General features: G+C 37.8%; 2 protein-coding genes across 3 annotated transcripts in view; one reads left to right on the top strand and one right to left on the bottom strand.

Annotated features, from left to right (window-relative positions):
• ppat (phosphoribosyl pyrophosphate amidotransferase) overlaps positions 1-6,339 on the bottom strand; it is a 48,433-nt gene extending 42,094 nt beyond the window's left edge. The window contains exons 1-2 of one of the 2 annotated variants that reach the window (XM_061888470.1): positions 6,186-6,339; positions 5,781-6,022 (exon numbers count right to left, since the gene is read on the bottom strand). In XM_061888470.1, the coding sequence (XP_061744454.1) occupies positions 5,781-5,908 (128 nt within the window). In that variant the 5' untranslated portion in view covers positions 5,909-6,022; positions 6,186-6,339. Of the gene's footprint in view, positions 1-5,780; positions 6,023-6,130 lie in introns of both variants that reach the window. The other variant, XM_061888471.1, reaches the window with a different exon arrangement.
• Positions 6,340-6,715: 376 nt separating this feature from the next.
• Positions 6,716-23,321, top strand: paics (phosphoribosylaminoimidazole carboxylase, phosphoribosylaminoimidazole succinocarboxamide synthetase). Its single transcript, XM_061888472.1, has 9 exons — positions 6,716-6,878; positions 6,964-7,161; positions 13,286-13,464; positions 17,343-17,522; positions 17,615-17,728; positions 17,829-17,912; positions 22,559-22,739; positions 22,801-22,959; positions 23,033-23,321. Exons 1-9 carry the CDS (start codon positions 6,863-6,865, stop codon positions 23,197-23,199), a joined length of 1,278 nt encoding a protein of 425 aa, XP_061744456.1. The 5' UTR covers positions 6,716-6,862; the 3' UTR covers positions 23,200-23,321.
• The last annotated feature ends 1,387 nt before the right edge of the window (positions 23,322-24,708 follow it).

Genomic DNA, 24,708 nt, shown 5'->3' with positions numbered 1-24,708 from the left:
TGCGAGTACTAGACGGGCCCGCCTGTAGACCAGACCTGTCTCCCATTAAAAATGTGTGGCACATCTTTAAAGCATAAAATACGACAACGGAAACCCTGGACTGTTAAAGCTGTACATCAAGCAAGATTGGGAAAGAATTGCACCTGAAAAGCTTCAAAAATTGGTCTCCTCAGCTCCCAAGCGTTAACTGAGTGTTGTTAAAAGGAAAGGCCATGTAACACAGTGGTAAAATGCTCTGTGTCAACTTTTTTTGCAATGTGTTTCTGCCACTAAATTTATAAGTTAATTATTATTTGCAAAAAAAAAATACTTTCTCAGTTTGAATATTAATAAATATCTTGTCACCGCCAGGCAGAGAGGTTAGTGCATCTGCCTCACAATACGAAGTTCCTGCAGTCCTGGGTTCAAATCCAGGCTCGGGATCTTTCTGTGTGGAGTTTGCATGTTCTCCCCGTGAATGCGTGGGTTCCCTCCGGGTACTCCGGCTTCCTCCCACTTCCAAAGACATGCACCTGGGGATAGGTTGATTGGCAACACTAAATTGGCCCTAGTGTGTGAATATGAGTGTGAATGTTGTCTGTCTATCTGTGTTGGCCCTGCGATGAGGTGGCGACTTGTCCAGGGTGTACCCTGCCTTCCGCCCGATTGTAGCTGAGATAGGCGCCAGCGCCCCCCGTGACCCCGAAAGGGAATAAGCGGTAGAAAATGGATGGATGGATGGATCTTGTCTTTGCAGTTTATTCAATTGAAAATATAAGTTGAAAAGGATTTGCAAATCATTGTATTCTGTTTTTATTTACCATTTACACAACATGCCAACTTCACTGGTTTGGGGTTTTGTACAATTACTGCAATTGGGTGCATTTCTACAATATATTTTACCTTTAGATTTGTTTTCATCTACCAACCTCTTTTGACACTTAGATTTCCCATGTAATGTACCAAAGAATTTTGAGTAGATAATTTACCAACATTAATATCATTGAAATTTGTATGTAAAATAATTTAACATACATGCGAAGAACTAAGAAAACATTTCCCATTTGGTAACTCTCTCCTGTAACCACGCCCCCTTGGGTAATATACCGTACTTCCGGCGTTGATACCTCTGTTTACATTCGTCACAACAAAAACTTACCTTCTCGTTGGCTACTAATAAATACTCTAGAACATGGGTGTCAAACTCTGGCCCCCGTGTAATTTAATTTGGCCCTTGAGGCAATATCAATTTAGCTGTGACACCGCATTCACCGCTAATACTCATACTTGCCAACCCTCCAAATTTTCCCGGTAGACTCCCGAAGTTCAGTGCCCCTCCCGAAAATCTCCCGGGGCAACCATTCTCCCGAATTTCTACCGATTTCCACCTGGACAACTATATTGGGGGCGTGCATTTAAGGCACTGCCTTTAGCGTTCTCTACAACCTGTCGTCACGTCCGCTTTTCCTCCGTACTAACAGCGTGTCACATAATAGTTGTGGCTTTTACACACACACACAAGCACAAGTGAATGCAGGGCATACTTGGTCAACAGTCATACAGGTCACACTGAGGGTGGCCGTATAAACAACTTTAGCACTGTTACAAATATGCGCCACACTGTGAACCCACACCAAACAAGAATGACAAACACATTTCGGGTGAACATCTGCACCGTAACACAACAGAACAAATACCCAGAACCCCTTGCAGCACTAACTCTTCCGAGAAACTTCCAGCAAACTGACCAAAAGTTTAAGTTTTATTCATGCATTTTCTCTTACTACTTCAAAGCTTGAATGTTTGGTTCATTCATTATTGTTATTTTATTTTCAACTTTATTATTAGCCTGTGGAAAAAAAATTATATTTACCACAGAAGATTTCAAATAGAAAAAAAGGCATAACATTTTTATTTAAATTTTATTTGATATGCCATTGATATTTTTTAAATTATTATTATTATTATTTGAAACTGGATTTTGCATGTCACTAAAGTTATATAAGCATTGCTTGTTCAATATTCAATGCAAAACTTGTTTGGGTCCCTATTAAAAGGTTAATTTGTTCAACCTTGGCCCGCGGCTTCGTTCCGTTTAAAATTTTGGCCCACTCTGTATTTGAATTTGACACCCCTGCTCTAGAACTACAACCAGTTCGGAGCCAATAGTGTTGGGATTGTAATCATCCAAATATGATGAGCAGCAAAGTAGACAGCCGTCAACGTTGCGGCTCGGAGAGCGAACGCAAGTTAGCTGGATGGGTCGCCACCTCGCGAGCTTGTTTCGGTGCTTCCTCGAGGAACAGCGAGTACATGTGGCTGAAGCGAGCTTTCAATCCATTTTGCTAGCTCATATTTTGTAATTATATTTCATAAAAAAAAAAAAAAAAACACTAAAGTGATAATTTTACGCAAAAATTAATGTTAAAAAAACGCTGATTTTTTGGATTTTCACAGACTTCTCACATTCCTCAATACTCCCCTTGCTGCATTAATTTTAAACAAGTTCCATAGGTGGCGACATGTGTTATCATTATTACTAATACTATTGCCGTTTTAACTTATTGTCATTACCGTATTTTTCGGACCATAGGGCGCACCAGATTAAAAGGCGCACTGGCGATAAGCGGGTCTATTCAAGTCTGTTTTCACACAAAGGCGCACCGGATTATAAGGCGCATTAAAGGAGTCATATTAGGATTTTTTCAAATAAATTTAAAACACTTCTTTGTGGTCTACAAAACTGTTACGGATGTTTTTTGGTCAAAATGTTGCATAGATTGTTGCAAGATTACTGGCGTCATCTTGCAGTTTACACATATCTCTTATGTATGACTGCCATCTAGTGGTCACACTTATTACGCCATGTACCACATACAATTGCTTCGAGGCCGGTAAGCACAACCAAAATTAGGCCTTACATTAAACGCACCGGGTTATAAGGTGCACAGTCGATTTTTGAGAAAATGAAAGGATTTTAAGTGCGCATTATAATGAATAAATATATATATATGTATATATATATTGTTGCGTTTTAATCCAGTTTTTATTTTTTTTGTTTTGTTCTTTTATCATTTCTAGAATTTGCTCCGGGCTGCAAATGGCCCACTTGCTGCACTTCAGACACACCTCGACAAATTAAAAAGTTAGGAAATATGGCTGTTGATTATGTAAACGGTCGAGAGTGGAGTCAAATCCTTGGCTTTATTCTTGCCATCTATTGGTCACACTTATTAAACCGTGTACCAAATAAAATTGCTTCGACGTCGGTAAGCACAACCAGAATTATGCTGTATATTAAGCGCACCGGGTTATGAGGCGCACTGTCAATTTTTGAGAAAATTAAAGGATTTTAAATGCGCCTTATAATACATATATTGTTGCATTTTTATCAACTTTTTATTTTTTTTAGATCTGTTCTTTAATATTTTTTTTAGGTTTTGTTCTTTAATTATTAGTAGAATTTGCTCCGGGCTGCAAATGTCCAACTTACTGCACTTTGGACACCACTAGTGAAATTAAAAAGTTAGGAAATATAGCTGTTGATTATGTAAAATAAAAAACGGGAATGACGTCTAAGAGTGGAGTAAAATCCTTGGCTTTATTCTTGCCATCTATTGGTCACACTTATTACACCGTGTACCAAATAAAATTGCTTCGAGGTCGGTAAGCACAACCAGAATTATGCTGTATATTAAGCGCACCGGGTTATGAGGCGCACTGTCGACTTTTGAGAAAATTAAAGGATTTTAAATGCGCCTTATAGTACATATATTGTTGCACTTTTATCAACTTTTTATTTTTTTAGTTTTCCATCCATCCATTTTCCTACCGCTTATTCCCTTTAGGGTCGCGGGGGGCGCTGGTGCTTATCTTAGCTACAATCGGGCTGAAGGCGCTGTACACCCTGGACAAGTCGCCATCTCATCGCAGGGGCCAACACAGATAGACAGACAACTTTCTTTAATAATTTTTTTTAGGTTTTGTTCTTTAATTATTTCTAGAATTTGTTCCGGGCTGCAAATGGCCCACTTACTGCACTTTGGACACCCCTAGTGAAATTAAAAAATTAGGAAATATAGCTGTTGTTTATGTAAAATAAAAACAGGAATGACGGTCGAGAGTGGAGTAAAATCCTTGGCTTTATTCTTGCCATCTATTGGTGACACTTATTACACCGTGTACCAAATAAAATTGCTTTGAGGTCGGTAAGCACAACCAGAATTATGCTGTATATTACGCGCACTGGGTTATGAGGCGTACTGTCTATTTTTGAGAAAATTAAAGGATTTTAAATGCGCCTTATAGTACATATATTGTTGAACTTATCAATGTTTTATTTTTTTAGTTTTGTTCTTTAAAGGCCTACTGAAATGAGATTTTCTTATTCAAACGGGGATAGCAGGTCCATTCTATGTGTCATACTTGATCATTTCGCAATTTTGCCATATTTTTGCTGAAAGGATTTAGTAGAGAACATCGACGATAAAGTTCGCAAATTTTGGTCGCTAATTAAAAAGCCTTGCCTTTACCGGAAGTAGCAGACGATGACGTCACCAGTGTGAGGGCTCCTCACATTGTTTATAATGGGAGCCTCCAACAAAAAGCTATTCGGACAGAGAAAACGACAATTTCCCCATTAATTTGAACGAGGATAAAAGATTCGTGGCTGAGGATATTGATAGCAAGGACTAAAAAAATAAATACAAAAAAAAAAAAAAAAAGGCGATTGAATTGTGAGCGATTCAGATGTTTTTAGACACATTTACTAGGATAATTCTTGGAAATCCCTTATCTGCTATTGTGTTGCTAGTGTTTTAGTGAGTTAAATAGTACCTGATAGTTGGAGGGGTGTGTCCACGGGTGTGTTGACGCCAGTGTCTGAGGGAAGTCATGGCAGCTGCATGGACGGCGCAAACGCCGCAGATCTCCGGTAAGAGGCGACTTTTTAACCACAATTTTCTCACCAAAACCTGCCGGTTGACAAGTGTCCGCTTGACCGCTCTGATCCATAGTAAAGCTTCACCTCCGGGAATTTTAAACAAGGAAACACCGTGTGTTTGTGTGGCTAAAGGCTAAAGCCTCCCAACTCCATCTTTCTACTTTGACTTCTCCATTATTAATTGAACAAATTGCAAAAGATTCAGCAACACAGATGTCCAGAATACTGTGTAATTGCAAGATAAAAAGAGACGACTTTTAGCCGCAAGTGGTGCTGGGCTGAAATGTCCGCTCCAACTCAAGACGTCACGCGCACGCGTCATCATTCCGATTGGCATGTGTTGCAATGTTAATATTCCATAATTGATATATAAACTATCAGACTGTGTGGTCGGTAGTAGTGGGTTTCAGTAGGCCTTTCATAATTTTGTTAGGTTTTGTTCTTTAACTATTTCTAGAATTTGCTCCGGGCTGCAAATGGCCCACTCACTGCACTTTGGACACCCCTATTGAAATTATAAAGTTAGGAAATATAGCTGTTGATTATGTAAAATAAAAACAGGAATGACAGTCAAGAATGGAGTAAAATCCTTAGTTTTATTCCAATGCTCGTAAACTACTCGCTTTGGCTCTTGAACGCACCACAAGACTATATTGGCACACGTACACTTGTTGCAACTTAACGCCAGATATCATTCTCAGTATCTTGGCAAAACAGTCGTGACGCTCCAATGTTGAAAAGTATTCACCAAATAACTCGATGTCAGGATGTTATCCGGTTAATTTGTTCTTAGCACAAAAAAACGTTGCCACTTCCTTACACGCGCCTTAGAAGTGTACCATATGCTGCGTTCACGTACCTGTGCTGCAGCGCCACCAGCCCCAGAGTCAGGACTTGGGCCACCTCCAGCTGTGTGGGCCACTCTCCGGCCGCCACGCAGCCGAACACCCCGCACTCCTCGCCGATGCCGGACTCCTCGAACTCCATCCTTCTCCGTCGTGAGCTAGTCGGCTAACAAGGCTAGCCGGCTAACTGGCGGAGCGTGGTGTCTTGTGCTCGGACCACGTGTCACAACACTTTTGTGTGTGTGTGTGTGGTTTCCTACACAAAGTTGTCGAGTAAAACACACGAACAAGACATAGTTAGTCACATAACGTTGGTCTTACAAAATATGACTTTTTTTAAACAGCGCCATTCATTTTTTTTTACCGCGCATATTGGAAGTGCACGCGACTTTTTGAGAGATAGTCGATAAGAAAATCACCTCAATGGAGTGAATTAATAGCGGGGGAGCTGTGTTTTCAATCAGTCCTCTACTCTAAAAGAAGAAAAATTGTGACAGTTGGTGTAAAAAAAAAATCATTTATAGAGACTTTATTTTTTAAGACCAGGGCGTCTTCTTCCCCACCCGCGACCATTGCGCTCTTCTGATTGGTCGAGAGGATCATTCAAAGGCTGTGATTGGCTATAAGAAGCGTTCCACTTCCGGCTTCTCTAAGCACGCTTTTTTTTTTTATTTTTATTTTTTTTTTACCGCGCATATTGGAAATGCACGCGACTTTTTGAGAGATAGTCGATAAAAAAAATCACCTCAATGGAGTGAATTAATAGCGGGGGAGATGTGTTTTCTATCAGTCCTCTACTCTAAAAGAAAAAAATGGTGACAGTTGGTGTAAAAAAAAAAAAAGAATAATAATTTTTACAGACTTTTTTTAAGACCAGGGCGTCTTCTTCCTCACCCGCGACCATTGCGCTCTTCTGATTGGTCGAGAGGATCATTCAAAGGCTGTGATTGGCTATCCCAGCATGTAAGAAGCGTCCTACTTCCGGCTTCTTCTACGCACGCTACTTGTTCTAGTACTGCTTCACAAAGTGGTGAAACGGCAACAAATTTGAGCACTTATTGTGTCCTTTCAGTTCCACGCCGCGTCGACGAGAACCATGGCTCCCACGCAAGGTACAGTATTGCATGTTTTAGAAATAAAAAAACAAACAAAATAAAACATAACGAAGTGCTGCGTTCAATTCTACCCGTTTTCCAGAGTTGAGCATCGGCCAAAAGCTGAACGAGGGAAAGACCAAGCAGATCTTTGAGCTCCTGGACCAGCCCGGACTAGTCCTGGTGCAGTCCAAAGACCAGATCACGGCCGGGAATGCTGCAAGGAAAGACCAGATGGAGGGCAAAGCGGCCATCGCCAACAAGACGACGAGCTGCGTCTTTAAGTTGCTGCAGGAAGCTGGTGAACACACATTTTACTGCCAATATTAATATTGTTTATACAGTATTTCCTAGATTTGCCGCCGGGGCGCTAATTAATTTAAAACCCCTTTTCACTCCTGCGCTTACCAAAGGTATGCGGTAAAAGTAAGCACGCGCTAATTATTTTAAAACCTCTTCTCACTCCGACACTTACCAAAGGCATGCAGAAAAAATTTGAGTGTGATGTAAGGATACTATCATGAAAAGCAAATTTAATAAAAAAAATACGGTATTATGGTCTTACCTTTACTTACTTACTTACTAGATATAGTCCATGCCAGCTACTTCTGATCAAAAGCATCAATAACTTGTTTATAGAAGTCTTCCTTATCTTTCCTCAGTTTTAAGTCTCTGTCTCGATGGAGATCTTCCTGTATTACCTCCTCCAGCACATATTGTTGTAAGTACAATACCCATGGGCAAATTTAATGTCAAATCAAATGTTTATTGGATTCATCACTAAACGGTGTACATCCACGACTAAACTACTGACTAAACTACTATCTCAACTTGGTTTACTATTTATAAAATATAATGTAGGGTTACCTGGAACTTGAAATAGGCCACCCCTCCTAAATCCACACTTCCCTTAGTAAACCAAGTTGTGGTAGTTTAGTCGTGGATGTACACTGTAGAGTGATGAATCCAATAAACATTTGATTTGACATTGCGCATTTTGCAAATTGCGCCCATTGGTAGTGTGCTTACAACAATATCAAGTCACTCATTTCACTTCTTCTGTAGTCGCAAGAAGGATCACTAGCGCCCTCTACCACCAGGAGGCGGGAGTCATTTAATGGCTCATATTTGACAGACGCAGCTACGGTATTGTGACGGTTTCAAGCCGTCGTCTTGCGGGTTCCCAGTACCACCAAGGAAGGACGAGGCTTGAGCAGTTTGACTTGGTTTATTTTTTAATAAAACCTCAGTCCAGGTCGCTCCTTCTCTCCGCTCGCTCGTCGTCTCCTCGCCGCCATCTTGGGCCGAGCTCCAGCGTGCCCTGCCTGTCTGTGGGACCGTTTGCTCCACAGGTATATTAATAAAACATAGCTGCTTACTGTTCTTTTTAACATACCGGTATTCAATAGCTCAGACCTTAAATATTTAATTGATTATTTGGCATATCACAAGATAGAGCCCACGTGACAGTTTGAGAATTACTGCACCAGTGGATTTATTATCAAACCGAGGCTGTCCAAACTTTTTTCACTGAAAAATCAAAGGGCCATTGTGATATTTTTCATTTTCAAATCCAATACAAATTTGGTCCCTGGAGACCCTAAAGGGTCTTAATCATAAAAATTTTAATAAATGTTTTTGTTTAACTCAATGCTTAAAAGTCTAGATAAACTTCAAGTCTGTCTATATAATGGTATTTTTAAAATATATTTTAGGCACTAACATTATTGGGGACCCAAAAGGGCTCCACTCATAAAAGTGTTGAAAAAGGGTCATACATCAAATGGTATTTTTTTTTAACTTTTCATAATATAAGCCTTCAGCTCTGTCCGTTGTTTTATAAGATTTTATTTTTTTTATGGGTTTGTTTTTGGTGTGTTTCATGCTCTTTCTCAAAGAAAACTTAGTTTTTTTTAGATGGCAAACACAAAATATTCAATATTTTCCCCAAAAAATATTTAAAAAAGGAGTATTTGATGTGAAGTAAATGGAGCTTTGCATTGGTCAAAAATTCATAACATTTTCCTCGTTACATTTCACCTGTTAGCTCTTTTAGTGCACTTTTTATGTTTAGTTTTTTTTTTAAATAGTTCTTTTAAAATATGCCGCGGTCCGTTACACATTCAAAAATCTAAGCATGCGAGGACGGTTTTGATGTTTTTTATTTTCAATTCCAATACAAGTTTGGTCCCTGGAGATGTGAAAGGGTCTCAGTCCTGAAAATGTAAAAAAAATATAGATTTATTTTTTTAATTCAACGCTTGAAAGTCTAGATAAGAGGTCTTAAACCTCTTAAAAGAGGCGAATTGCGGCCCGCGAGACGTTATTTTGCGGCCCGCACCTTGATGTGAAAATGTAATGTTGGTGCGGCCCGCAAGTTTTACATGATTGGCGCTTTGCAGCGTCAATCTTTTATACCCTGGACTTCTCCGGGAGACTCCCAATGTCAGTGCCCCTCCAGGGATAATCATTCTCTCGAATTGCACCTTAACAGCAATGGTAAGACAGCACTGTGAAGGCACTGCCAGCCTAACCACATGATGTAGTCAGTATTTATAGACGCGGTAAGTGACTGCAAGACATACTTGATCAACAGCCAGACAGGGCACACTGAGGGTGGCTGTATAAACAACTTTAACACTGTTACAAATATGCGCCACACTGTGAGCCCACACCAAACAAGAATGACAAACACATTTTGGGAGAACATCTGCATCGTAACACAATAGAACAAATACACAGAATCCCATGCAGCCCTAACTATTCCGGGCTACAATATACACCCTCAACCCCGCCCCCTATTGTAGCCCGGAAGAGTTAGGGCTGCATTGGATTCTGGGAATTTGTTCTGTTGTGTTTATGTTGGGTTTTGGATGTTCTCCCAAAATGTGTTAATCTTGTTTGGTGTGGGTTCACAGTATGGCGCATATTTGTAACAGTGATAAAGTTGTTTATACGGCCACTTGTATGGCTGTTGCATAAGTATGTCTTGCAGTCATTCCTGTAAGTCTTCAGAAGCCTCATACAAAATGTTAGTGATGGGTCTAGCATCACCAATGCATCGGCGCATGCGTTGAGCAAAACCCTGCGTCGGTGCGCGTACCGCTTATCGAAAGTCACGTGACCGATCATGAGCTGTTTCGGTCACGTGACCGTTACACGAACTGTGTCGAACTGACGCCTGCGCGCCAAACTGTGTTTATAAGGAAGCGCATCTGTCAACGAGATGCTGCTGCCAACAGAATCGCCGCACTTCTGTCGTTGGTCATTTGTAATTTATCGTCGTCTGAGATCATTTCCGCCGTGTGGGAATATTTTGATCATATATCGGAAAAAAAGGTATTTGTGTTAATTTCCTTTTCGTTTCATCCTGTTCTCTCAAAGTTTCCACTTGATCTGTTAGTAGGGGTGTAACAGTATGTGTGTTTGTTTTGAACCGTTTCCGTACGGGGGTTTCGGTTTCGGTACGGGGGGGTTTCTAAGCTAGTCTTAACAAGCTGCTTTGCGACTTCTGCCCCTGTTTCAGCACCCAGCATTGTCCCTCCCTCACAACCATCTGATTGGTTACATTAAAAAGCGGTAACAGCCAATCAACAGAGGGCATGTAAAAAAAAAAATTTCCCAATCCACAATCATCCTCATTCACAAAACCCTCCATCCATCCATTTCTACCGCTTATTCCCTTTTGGGGTCGCGGAGCGTGCTGGCGCCTATCTCAGCTACAATCGGGCGGAAGGCGGGGTACACCCTGGACAAGTCGCCACCTCATCGCAGGGCCAACACATTCTCTACAATTTCCATGTTATGATACATGCTCACATTATTTATTGACTGTATCCGAAAAAAAGATAAAAAATTGTATTTAAATAAAGATATGAAAAAATCCAGGGTTTCCCACACATTCATTTATTTGTGGCGGCCCGCCACGAAAGAATTACGGCCACCACAAATACAAAAATAAAAAATATGTATATATATATATATATATATTATTATTATTATTTTTTTTTCCGTCTTTTGACTCGCTCGACCGCTCATAAAAGCAATGGGACTCTGTCTGTGAATGGAGCTTTTAGTTACATATTATATAAATATGTAAATATTATATAAATATATATATATATATATATATATATATATAAATATATACACAAAGTACATATCCTTGTTTTTTAATGACTGTTTTAAAAAAAAAACGCTAAAATTCTTGGGGACTCCAAAGGGCCCACTCATAAGTGTTGAAAATAAGTGCTATATTTATCTTTTTGTTTTATTTTTATTTTTTTTAACTTTCAAAACTTAAGCCTTTAGATCAATTTCAGATCTATCGGTCAATTAGAATCGTTTATTTTTGGTGGGTTTTAAGCCCTGTTTCTCAAAGAAAACAGTTTTTCTTATATGGCAAACAGAAAATATGCAATACATTTTTTCTAAAAATATTTCAAAGAGGAGTATCTGATGTAAAGTAAATGGAGCCTTGAATTGGTCAATAATTCATTATGTCATAACTTAAATGTATCTTTCTTTTTGATAGTTTCAAAAAAAAAAAAAACTATAAAATTCTTGGGGACCCAAAAGGGCCCCACTCATAAGTGTTGGAAATAAGTCATACATTTATTTATAGTTTCTTTTATTTAAAACATTTCTATTCATTTTTTTTCTTTCAAAGCTTAAGTCTCCAGATCAACTTAATTTCTTCCCGTCGATTATAACAATTTATTTTTTATGGGTTTATTTATGGTGGGTTTTTATGCCCTGTTTCTCAAAGAAAACTCAGTTTTTTTTAAAATGGAAAACACACAAAATTATGTAATATTTTTCTCAAAAAATATTTAAAAGAAGAATATTTGATGTGAAGTAAATGACGCTTTGAAATGGTCAATAATTCATAACATTATTGACTTTAATTTATCTTTGTTTGCTTTTGAATGACAGTTTGAAAAAAAAAAAGCACATTCTTGGCTACTCTAAAGGGCCCCACTCAAGTGTTGAAAATGAATCCTACATTTATTCTTTATGAATTTTTTTACTTTTAAAACTTAAGCCTTTAGATCAACTTCAGATCTATGCGTCGATTATAAGAATTAATTTTTTATGGGTTTATTTTTGATGTCTTTTATGCCCTGTTTCTTAAAAAAAAACCTTAATTTTTTTTATTTGGCCAACACACAAAATATGCAATATTTTTTCCAGAAAAATATTTCAAAGAGGGATATTTGATGTAAAGTAAATGGAGCCTTGAATTGGTCAATAATTTATAACATCTTAACTTTAATTTATCTTTGTTTTTTAATGACACAAACAAAAACACACACACTAAAATTCCTGGGGACCTAAAAAGGCCTAATTCATAAGTGTTGAAAATAAGTCATATATTCATTTATAATTTTTGTATTTGTTTTTATTTTTTTACTTTCTAAACTTAAGTCTCCAGATCAACTTCAGATCTTCCCGTCGATTATAACAATTTATTTTTTATGAGTTTATTTATGGTGTGTTTTTATACCCGGTTTCTCAAAGAAAACTTTTTTTTTTTTCTATGGCAAAAACACAAAATATGCAATTTTTTTCTCCAAAAATATTTAAAAGAAGAATATTTGATGTGAAATAAATGAAGCCTTGTATTGGTCAATAATTCATAATGTTATTGACTTTAATTTATCTTTGCTTGCTTTTGAATGACAGTTTAAAAAAAAAAAATTCTTGGCGACTCTAAAGGGCCCCCCTCATAAGTGTTGAAAATAAATCCTACATTTATTTTTTATTTATTTTTTTTACTTTGAAAACTTAAGCCTTTAGAATAACTTCAGATCTATGTGTCGATTATAAGAATTAATTTTTCATGGGTTTATTTTTGGTGTTTTATGCCCCGTTTATCAAAGAAAACTTAGTTTTTAATATGGCAAACACATAAAATATGCAATATTTTTTCCAGAAAAATATTTAAAACAGAAACATTTGATAAGTAAATGGACCTTGAATTGACAATAATTCATAACATTTAATTACATTTCACCTGTTTGCTGTTTTATTGTACTTTTTGTGTGTTTTTTTTTTTTAATAGTGATTTTAGAATGTGCCGTGGTCCGTTAACCATTTTTCCCCCGGGCCGCACTTTGGACACCCTGATCTAACTGAACTAAAAAAAAAATTTAAAATAACGAAAATAAATGATTTAAACACGTGCATGTCTGTATTGGTTCCGTTTGAGAAGTACGCCAGCGTAATGCTGTCATGTGCAGCAACATTAGAGTTGTGTTCAATTAATTGTCTAACTGTGACCCATCTGCTGCTCATGAGTGCACCATGAGACCCACAAAGTCGTGTTAAACACCAGCTTGTGACTCCTGACTCGTCTAATTAGAACAAACGTGACAGACCTCACTTGCCCATTTAGTTTTTAACACGTCTTTCCCACCCCCCAGGCATCAAGACGGCCTTTGTGAAGCAGCACTCCGACACGGCGTTCATCGCCGCCCACTGCGAGATGATCCCTATCGAGTGGGTGTGTCGGCGGGTTGCCACGGGGTCGTTCCTGAAGAGGAACCCCGGCGTTAAGGAGGGGTACCGCTTCTCGCCCCTCAAGATGGAGATGTTCTTCAAAGTGAGTGTCCTGCAACACTAAGTTCACATGAAGATGAAGTGGAGCTGTGGTTAGCAGAGGTGTCTCTCATGCTGATGACATCATCTAATTAGCGTGGTTGGCTATGACACGTGTAAGGGTGGCTACCGAACACGGTACTTTCACAGGCATGTGAATTTTCCGTCTATAGTCGGAAATCTATATTTTTACCTCTGTAAAAATATGAATTAAAATTCGTTTTTTTCCGACCTTACAATGTGTGTTAAAATCTTGATCCATCTCTTTGCCATACCCGCCAACAACTAAGGTCATGAAACACTAAAACATCTTTAAAGGGTGCTTTTTTTTTGTTGCTAATTGTTGCATGTTCAATTGTCGCCCTGGACCTGGCCTATTTTCAGTCTTTTTATAAAGTTCAACTCACATGCCTGTTTCAGAGTAAAGGTATGAATACTTTGGCACCTGACGATTTGATTCCTGGGGTAACAATTTGATTCAGAATCGATTCCACAGGATTCTCGCACTGTTTTATTTGGTAACTATTACGAAACATTTTCAAAATAGGTCGAAGGTTGCATGGGGATAGCCTAAAAACGTTTTTTAGTTGATTCTTGTTAAAAAAAAGTTTGTTTATTTATCGATTTTTGAATACAATTAAATTTTATAATGTTAAACTTTTAACAAATTAAAATCGTGATCTGGATGTGACCTTTTTTTGTACACTTTTTCATTGACACCGACCAAAATTCCATCATTATTACAGGATATCAACTCATTTAAAATCAGACTTAGACAAACTTTATTGACCCAGAAGGGAATTGTTCCTTTTTTTTTTTTTTTTTTTAAGACTTGGACAAACTAAAAAGAAAAGTGATTAAAAAAAAACAAGAAAAGTTGAGAATAATACCAAAAATAAAGTAAAATGATGGAAATCAGAGGAGCTACTCTGCTCTGATGTGCTCTTCCAAGCACATCAAAGGAAATAAAATAAAAATAAAAAACTGCAAAATTAGATGTAGAACACTATTTTTGAAACATTAGTTTAGTATTTATCAATGTTCTAACTTCTCGATTTCCTTTAAAGGTGTAATTCTTTTTAAATAGAACTCAACTACATAGTACAAAAAGGGGAAAGTGTGTGTATGTATATATATATATATATATATATATATATTCAATACATTTTTTTTTTTTGCACATCCAGTTGCAGACACTTAAGCAGCGAGTAGACTTAGTTTAACTGCCTCCAGGTAATATTACTACATTTCCCTGCCAACAAAGCAAGTTAACCTGATTATTAAAATAAAAAATAACCTTATAAGTACATTAAGGTTCCACTTTACAAAAAGTGCTAGCTCGATGCTAATTTCCCTTAAATTCGCCGTAGACATGCTACTGATTAGGTTTAATGATTTTACCAAATCTGGTGATAAACTACAACTCAAATGGATGTTGCAAACAGTTGCTGTGTAATAAATACAGGATATTTAATATTCGACAGACTATATTCAGCCAAAGACTACTCTCTGACTAGGTAACACACTGTTGTCCAAAACAGTGTATAGAGAGAGTATGGTCAACTGTTTCCAAGCTTTGGTCCAACATACCCCCTGTAGTCACATGAGGGTCTTTTGACCACTCTTAGAGAGCATGGCCGGACGATCTCCTACATCACACGTGTCAAACTCAAGGCCCGGGGGCCAGATCCGGCCTACATGTCATTTAAAAGTGGCCTGCGAATGCCTGGGAATAATGTGGATACTTAATCTTTCTTACTAAATGTTTTCATTGTTTCCATTATGACAGAAAAAAAGTGTTATACATTAAATATATGTTTTAAACTACGATATTTATATATACAAATATTTAATTGTTATTGGTGTAAATCTTTGGGACATTGCCGTTTGATTACGATTTTCGGGGTGAGAATTTGATTCATAATCGATACTCTATTAAACACGATTCTCGATTCAAACTGATTTTTGCAATGAATTATTTGCTATAATAAAAAAGACACCTTAACAAAACAGCCTAGAGGTTACAAAACCTTTTGGTTGCTGACGTATGGCACATAATGTGCACCAAGTACCATATTTTTCGGAGTATAAGTCTCACCTGCCGAAAATGCATAATAAAGAAGGAAAAAAACTGAGTATACGCACTGAGTATAAGTCATATTTTTGGGGGAATTTTATTTGATAAAATCCTACACCAAGAATAGAAATTTAAAGTAAATAAAGAATAGTGAACAACAGGCTGAATAGTGTACGTTATATGAGGCATAAATAACCAACTGAGAAGGTGCCTGGTATGTTAACGTAACATATTATGGTAAGAGTCCTTCAAATAACTATAACATATAGAACATGCTATACGTTTACCAAACAATCTGTCACTCCTAATCGCTAAATCCCATGAAATCTTATACGTCTAGTCTCTTACGTGAATGACCTAAATAATATTATTTTGATATTTTACGGTAATGTGTTAATTTCACACAAGTCGCTCCTGAGTATAAGTCGCACCCCCTGTCAAATTTTGAAAAAAAACTGCGACTTGTAGTCCCAAAAATACGGTAAGCATAGCGATGGCCTAAAAAAAAAGTTTTTATTTTATTTTTTTTATTTCATCCAAAAATATAATTATATTTTTGTAAATTACAAAAAAAAAATCGGAATTCGAATGTGAAACATTTTAGCACCCCTAGTTATTATATACCGTATGATAGTTTGTAAAAATAACAATAAATACTTAAATATCTGCTTGTCACTTTGACTTACGATTTCAAAGCAAGTTATCCATCAATTTGTACGTATAAAAATCCAATAACCAAATGCATAGACAATAATATAATGAGGCGATTATACTCTTATATTCTTACATTCACTGTTACAATCGGCCCTCTGACTGCGATGTGGCCCTGGATAAAAATAAGTTCGACACCCCTGTTCTACATGATTGGTCAAAAGCCCTAACATGAATACAGGGCGCCATGTTGGACACCGCTCTCTATGCACATCTACACACTACTGCCATAAGTCTGCAGTGTATTACTTGCAAATGAGACTCAGAAGTGTTAGAAAACAAGATCCAGCAACTGAACAGTTTGGTTTTTATTGTTCGATAAAGTAATAAAAATACACACAGAAGTACACGTTATGACCAATATTGTGAATTCAAATGTCAAAGGTACTCGTCAGTACATATGAGTATTTATTTATTTTTTTAAGTCTGAAAAAAAAAATTTCATATTATGTCTTTAATGAAAGGAGGTGGACCAATGTGTAAAAATGATGCTGTGTCTTTAGATAAAGGAAAAAAACTGAATTTTTTTTTTTGATAATAGACCCATTTTATTCAAAGGCAAACACAATGCGTATTGACGGAGATAGATATCTACATATATCCATATTTAAGAGTTATTTCTTTCTATAGTCATATCTGAAATAGCTAGTGTTTTCCTTTTGTACTCTTTCTATTTTATAATCTCATGTCCATTGTACACTGCAAGTTAACCTTGGCTTTAGGAATGTGAGGAGTAGCAATACTCCCTTCTTATCTCATCCTGTGCCCAGCTAAGGAGGACAATTGACATGTGTATTCGTTCCGGAGGGTGGGGGCGAGGGAAATATTGAAGAAGACAGCGCTTCCATAAGGTTTTCGCAACGCGATTTGAATGTTGTTTTTAGGTTGGTCTCCCCAAAGCTTTGGAATAAATTGCAAAATACCTATTTTGTTCTGGGGGATCATTTAAACTCAGTTTGTGTCATCAAAAGAACTTGGGATTGACCAGCAACTTAAATTCCCTTGGAGGAACATCTGGTCCAAACGCAACAGTAGCTTTAGCATTTCACAGCTGTGCAAAAACAAAATTGCAACCATCCGCTTTTGTGCTCCAGGACGACGCCAACAACGACCCCCAGTGGTCGGAGGAGCAGCTCCTGGAGGCCAAATTCCTCCTGGGCGGCCTTACCATTGGCAAGTGCGAGGTGGACGTGATGAACCGCAGCACGGTGGCCATCTTTGAGATCCTGGAGAAGTCGTGGGCCACGCAGAACTGCACTCTGGTGGACATGAAGGTGCGTGTGAGATGCTTGTCGCCCAACCCCCCTGCTGGTAAAGCCGGAAGATGGCCGCTGTATATTTAGCCGCGCTTTTCGCTCGGCCCCAGATTGAGTTCGGCGTGAACGTGAAGACCCAGGAGATTGTTCTGGCTGACGTGATCGACAACGACTCGTGGAGACTGTGGCCTGCTGGAGATAGAAGCCAGCAAAAAGATAAACAGGTCAACTTTGCAACTTTTTTTAAACAAATAAATCTATGCCAGTGATTTTTTTTTTCTTCTAAATGAGACGACGTGAGGACTTTGCTCTTCTTCTTTCCAGGTGTATCGGGACCTCAAAGAGATAACACCAGAGGCGATGCAGATGGTCAAGAGGAACTTTGAGTGGGTTTCCGAGAGGGTTAAGGTGCCGCGCTTTATCCTTTCTATCCTCATACTCTGCTTATCAGGAGACTTTTAGTCTTTAGTTTGCACTCTCAATACGAACGTCCTGAGTTCAATCCTGAGTTCGGGATCTTTCTGTGTGGAGTTTGCATGTTCTCCCCGTGTTTGCGTGGGTTCCCTCCGGGTACTCCGGCTTCCTCCCACCTCCAAAGACATGCACCTGGGGATAGGTGCATTGGCAACACTAAATTGGCCGTAGAGTGTGAATGTTGTCTGTGTTGGCCCTGTGATGAGGTTGCAACTTGTCCAGGGTGTACGAATGCAGCGGAGATAGGCTACAGCGACCCTGAAAGGGACAAGCTGTAGAAAATGGATTGATGGATGTTGGCATGCATCAGTTCCACCCAAAACTTTTTTTATATTTATATTAAACAGTTTTTTTTTATACTATTTTGATCAAAAAAGGAATTTATTATAATACACTAAAAATTTTAACATTAAAAGATCAGATCCGCCCCATGCTCAATTGGGGTCTATTACCTTTTTTTTTCGTTCACACTATTTGTCTTTTAAGCTTTTTTTAAGTCAAACATTAATTCCATTTGCAAGTGTTGTACTAAAACAAATTAATGGAACATTTTTCTTTTTTTAGTGCAAAAAAAAGTAAACCTGTCCAAGTCTATTAAATGTTTATTTTATTTATTTTTTTACTTAGGCTTTTTTTTAATTAAACCTTAATTTCATTTGATGTAAGTGTTGTACTTGAATTAATGGGAAATTGTTCTTTTTTAGTGCAAAAAACTAAACCTTTCCAAATCTATTCTTTTTTTCTTTTTCTTTTTTTATTCTTCTTCGTCTTATGCTTTTTTAAAAATCAAACTTTTACTAAAACAATTATTGGAAAATGTTTCTTTTTTTTTGTGCAAAAAAAGTAAACTTTTCCAAGTCTATTAAATTTTTATTTAATTTATATCTAATTTTTTATCTTAGGCTAGATTTTAATCAAACTTTAATTTCATTTGATGTAAATGTTGAATTAATGGGAAATTGTTCTTTTAGTGCAAAAAACTAAACTTTTCCAAATCTGTTCTGTTTTTTTCTTCTTCGTCTTGTGCTTTTTTTAAATCAAACATTTATTTCATTTGTAGCACAACAAGTTAATGGGAAATGAAACAAAACATAACTATTCCAAATATTTTTTTTTTTTTTTTATTATATTTGTTTGAGTTTCCATGGCAGTTACATGCTACACAAATGTGATCAAACACTTTTTTTTTGTTTTTTTAACAAAACACCTACAAAATTTAAATTAAAAAATAAAATGGGGATGAATTGAAGAAGAATAGGTAATACACATTTTAAAAAACAACCATTAAATTAACTAAAATTACAGCAACAAATACATGAGTCAAATTGACACAAAGCCACAGGAGACTGCACACAGGGCAAATAAAAAGATTATCTATGGACATTGGAGACAAGCTTCTTTACATATTTAAGGAAAACATCCCATACTTGTTGAAATGTGGTAGAACAGCCATTCAATGTCAGCATAATCTTTTCCAGTTTGAGGAAATAAAGAACATGCGCTGTTGCCTTCCAATTGAACACAATGAGTCATTCGCCAACAGACTAGTAAAAGCTACACGATTCTTTTTGGATTTGTCAAGGGAAGAAAACTACCACCACCCTTTTGAGTGATTTAGGGCTATATAAATAAACATTGATTGTTTGATGATTGAATTAACCCACTTATAGGATTCGGAACAATCTTTTTGCCAATAATGACCGGAGTATTTCCCAATCTACTCTGACCGGGATTTGAACCCAGCACCCCCACCTTGCCAAATAAGCACTAATGCTTTGCACCACAGGAGCCAATGAGACTACATGGGGGAATTTGCCGTTATATACTGTAATCTGTGACGGCTAGGAAAACGTTTGCGGTATTATTTCATACGAAGAGCCCTGTCATTAGACATTTTACATGCACTTTGTCATGGAAAAATAACCCAACTATGATTTTGTAATATTCATATTAAATTGCTATTATACTATTTACACAACAATTTGGCCAGTACAAAAACCTGATTTGGAAAGAACTGCCAAAATGTTGAGGTTTTGATTGTACAGCGATGTATTGTGTAGGAACCTATCATAAAAGCTACCTAAGGATGCCAGTGTTTTTCCCCCAGAAAATGTATTAGTTAAGGTGGTGACTCTCCAGTGCGAGGGGACCAGGGAAGGGGGTGGGTGGGTATAAGGATCGGTGTAACTCGGCCTGTCGCCATCACGTCTCCACCTCGTCGCTGCCATCACAGCCTGGGGTGGGGGGGGGAGGCAATAGACTACAGACTGTGGTGAAGTAGGCCGGCTCCGTCGCATGAAGCAGCCTGCAACTTTTAGTTGAGTTTTCCGCTCCATTTGCCGAATGGCAATATACGATATATATATCTCTATTTTTTCCGTAAAGTAAAAACAAAACAGTCCTAGTTACCTGAGATACTAAAATAATTACTTACAAAGTCAAGTTAATGACTTACTGTAAGTAAGCGTTTGCAATAAGCGTTTGAAAAAAAGAGTTAAAAGTAAGGCCACATGCCATCCATCCATCCATTTTCTACCGCTTGTCTCTTTTGGGGTCCCTGTTTAATTTATTACAGTATTTGGGAAGCCTGTAGTTGATTTTTATTATGTAAATGTTATATTTTTATCAACATATGATAGCAGGGACCCTGCTATTCAAAAGTAGGTGTCTACATTACTAATGATTAATGTAACTAATACCTGAAAAAATAGTACAATAGCAATAGGAGAGACTATTCATCCCGAACACCATGGAGTTCATGTAGGTTTTATGATGCAGTTACATTATTATATCAACTATCAGAGACAGAAACTCTTCATTTAACATATTGTCCTTTTTTGCTGCGTATGCTCAACACAGCTTAGTCAACACAGATAAAGGTAAAGTGAAATAACTTAGTTTTTAACTATAAGTCAATGTTGCTTTTTTCTCAGACAGGCTTTGCACACACACACACACCGCACAGTGAGCTAACGTTACGCTAATAGCTAATTAACCTTCACCTCAAAGACTGCGAGCGAGCTAAGCTGCTACCTGTTTCTAGAACGTCAACGGGCTCATAGTGATCTTGCTAGTCGTTGATTGGGAAGTGTTAATTATCATTTGGGGAGAGTCCACTGCCTTACCTGCTAAAAACACCTTTCTGCTCACTCCACGTAACATGCGCTCTGAATACGCACTGCTGATTGGCTGTTACCGCTCTGCGTGTAAGCAATCAGATGGTTGTGTGGGTGGGACAATGCTGGGTGCTGCAGAGACATACTGACAGAGGCAGAGCAGCTTGTTAAGACTTCTTTTTTTTTTTGTTAAAACTTTAAGTTTAGGCGTCGGCTCTTTGTTGTTAATAGCAAAGCGCCCCAGGAAACCCTGGATGCCCTGTTGAATGTACTGTGGTCGTCTATCACCTTGTATTTTTTTTACTACAGCTTTCTTCATGTTTCTGATTGGCTTAAATCAGGCAGCTTAAATCCAAACTTTTTTCCACAAAAGGCTGCCTACTGAGAGTAGGAGCTTGCTGGGGCCATTTGGATTTGTTTTGATTTGTAAAAATGTATGATATTTAAAGACTCCTATTTATTTTATCGTAATTTATTTTATTAATTATTTGTTAATATTTATTTGTTGGCCCTGCGATGAGGTGGCGACTTGTCCAGGGTGTACGCCGCCTTCCACCCGAATGCAGCTGAGCTAGGCTCCAGCACCCCCCTTGACCCCAAAAGGGACAAGCGGTAGAGGATAAATGGATTTTTTTGTGTGTGTGTGTGTGTGTGTGTGTGTGTGTGTGTGTGTGTGTGTGTGTGTGTGTGTGTGTGTGTGTGTGTGTGTGTGTGTGTGTGTGTGTGTGTGTGTGTGTGTGTGTGTGTGTGTGTGTGTGTGTGTGTGTGTGTGTGTGTGTGTGTGTGTGTGTGTGTGTGTGTGTGTGTGTGTGTGTGTGTGTGTGTGTGTGTGTGTGTGTGTGTGTGTGTGTGTGTGTGTGTGTGTGTGTGTGTGTGTGTGTGTGTGTGTGTGTGTGTGTGTGTGTGTGTGTGTGTGTGTGTGTGTGTGTGTGGTGGTTTAGCTCGGTTGGTAGAGTGGCCGTGCCAGCAACTTGTGGGTTGCAGGTTCAATTCCCGCTTCTGCCATCCTAGTCACTGCCGTTGTGTCCTTGGACAAGACACTTTACCCACCTGCTCCCAGTGCCACCCACACTGGTTTGAATTTAACTTAGATTTTGGGTTTCACTATGTAAAGCGCTTTGAGTCACTAGAGAAAAAGCGCTATATAAATTAAATTCAATGTATGTATATATATATATGTGTGTGTGTGTCTTAATTAGATTATCCAGAGAATAGTGCTCAATACCGTGGTAGAGAGCAATATATGTATATGTGGTAAAAATTACAAGACTACTTCATCTCTTCAGAACTGTTTCATGAGGGCTTCCCTCAATCGTCAGATTTTCCTGACGATTGAGGGAACCCTTCATGAAACAGTTCTGTAGAGATGTAGTCTTGTAATTTTTACCACATATACATATATATGATTTTTTTTTTTTTTTTTTTGTCAAATCATAACGGGTCTACGTACATTGCGCCCCCTAGCTGCTGCTGGAGTCCCAGGCCGGGGGCAGAGTGGTGGTCCTGATGGGGTCCACCTCAGACCTGGCCCACTGCGAGAAGATCAGGAAGGCGTGTGGCTCCTACGGCGTTCCCTGCATACTGCGAGTCACCTCGGCTCACAAAGGACCGGATGAGACTCTGCGAATTAAAGCCGAATACGAAGGTGAGTGGTTGTCGTAACAGGAAGTAGCTCCTGTGAAGTCACGACCGTATCCAACCCTCAGGAGACGGCGTTCCGACCGTGTTTGTGGCGGTGGCCGGGAGAAGCAACGGCCTGGGGCCCGTGATGTCCGGAAACACGGCGTACCCAGTCATCAACTGCCCGCCTCTGACGCCAGACTGGGGCTCCCAAGATGTTTGGTCCTCCCTCCGAATGCCGAGCGGTGAGTTCCCGTTCGCCTCGCGTGTAAAATCTGGACGAGCATCCGCAAACTTCTAATCGCCGTCCTGCCGCAGGTCTGGGCTGTCCCACCATCCTCTCCCCAGAGGCGGCGGCTCAGTTTGCGGCTCAGGTCTTCGGGTTGACCGACCACGTGGTGTGGTGCAAGCTGAGGGCTTCCATGCTCAACACCTGGGTGGCCCTCAAGATAGCCGACAAGAAGCTTCAGGCCTGCAGCATCTGAGCTGAGCGCCGCCTCAGCGGGCCTGCTCGTGCTCTTCATCAGCCTCCCAACATCAATCTGTACCTGCGTCACAAACTAATCATTCCATTCAAGTCAATTTGATAAACTTTCTAACAAACTTAGTCTGCTTTGTTTTTATAACATTTTAGAAATGATTCAACATGAAGCATAGAACAAGTACTTTTCCCTATATTTGTCATTCAAAAATTAATTATAAATACTTACCATGAATACAAGTCATATTTTTGTCAAAATTCACAAATAAATACCATGAATAAAAGTCATATTTTTGTCAAATTTCACAAATACCATGAATACCATTCATGTTTGTAAAATTTCACAAATACAATGAATACAAGTCCTTTTTTTGTCAAATTTCACAAATACCTTGAACATAAGTCACATGTGTGTCCAATTTCACAAATACCATGAATAAAAGTATTTTTTTTTGTCAAATTTCACAAATATCATGAATTCAAGTCACAGTTGTGTCAAATTTCACTAATAAATACAATGAATACAAGTCATGTTTTTGTCAAATTTCACAAATGAATACCATGAATACAAGTCATATTTTTGTCACATTTCACAAATACCATGAATACAAGTCATATTTGTGTCAAATTTCACAAAAAAATACCATGAATACAAGTCATATTTTTGTCAAATTTCACAAATACCATGAATACAAGTCTATTTTTGTAAAAATTAAAAAAACATTAATACAAGTCATATTTTTGTAAAATTTCACAAAAAAATACCATGACCACAAGTCATATTTTTGTCAAAGTTCACAAATAAATATCATGAATACAAGTCATATTTTTGTCAAATTTCTCAAATAAATACAATGAATGCAAGTCATATTTTTGTCAAATTTAACAAATAAATACCATGAACGCAAGTCATATTTTTATAAAATTGTACAAATAAATACCATGAATACAAGTCATATTTTTGTAAAATTTCACAAAAAAATACCATGACTACAAGTCATATTTTTGTCAAATTTCACAAATATCATGAATACAAGTCATATTTTTGTAAAATTTAAAAAAACATTAATACAAGTCATATTTTTGTCAAATTTCACTAATACCATGAATATAAGTCATGTTTTTATCAAATTTCACAAATAAATACCATGAATACAAGTCATATTTTTGTCAAATTTCACAAATAAATGGCATTAATAAAAGTTATATTTTTGTAAAATTCCCAGTATAAAAAAAAAGTTAGTTTTTGTTTTGTGGTATACAGAGAATACTGTATCTATTTGTGAATATGTATTTATTCAACTGTCAGCTGAAATTAGCTAGTGTAGGAAGTTTTTCAAAAGATTCATTACATTTTTAGTAATTTAATATTGATAGTATAGTACAGGGATCCTCAACAGGCGGACCGCGGTCCATGTCCGGACCCAGCGACGTGTCCGTTCGGACCCAACAAGAATTATAGAAAAAAAAATAATTAATTAGAATTATTATAAAAAATATAATAATTGTATTT

This window comes from Nerophis ophidion, linkage group LG26 (genome assembly GCF_033978795.1).
Source record: "Nerophis ophidion isolate RoL-2023_Sa linkage group LG26, RoL_Noph_v1.0, whole genome shotgun sequence".
NCBI classification, from domain to species: Eukaryota; Metazoa; Chordata; class Actinopteri; order Syngnathiformes; family Syngnathidae; genus Nerophis; species Nerophis ophidion.
This window is presented reverse-complemented; position numbering and strand designations above follow the sequence as displayed.

Excerpts from the sequence above, each read along its gene's own strand:
- paics (XM_061888472.1), top strand. Across the intron at positions 17,523-17,614 it reads GCACTCTGGTGGACATGAAG|ATTGAGTTCGGCGTGAACGT; the intron begins GTGCGTGTGAGA and ends GCTCGGCCCCAG. Across the intron at positions 22,960-23,032 it reads CTCCCTCCGAATGCCGAGCG|GTCTGGGCTGTCCCACCATC; the intron begins GTGAGTTCCCGT and ends GTCCTGCCGCAG.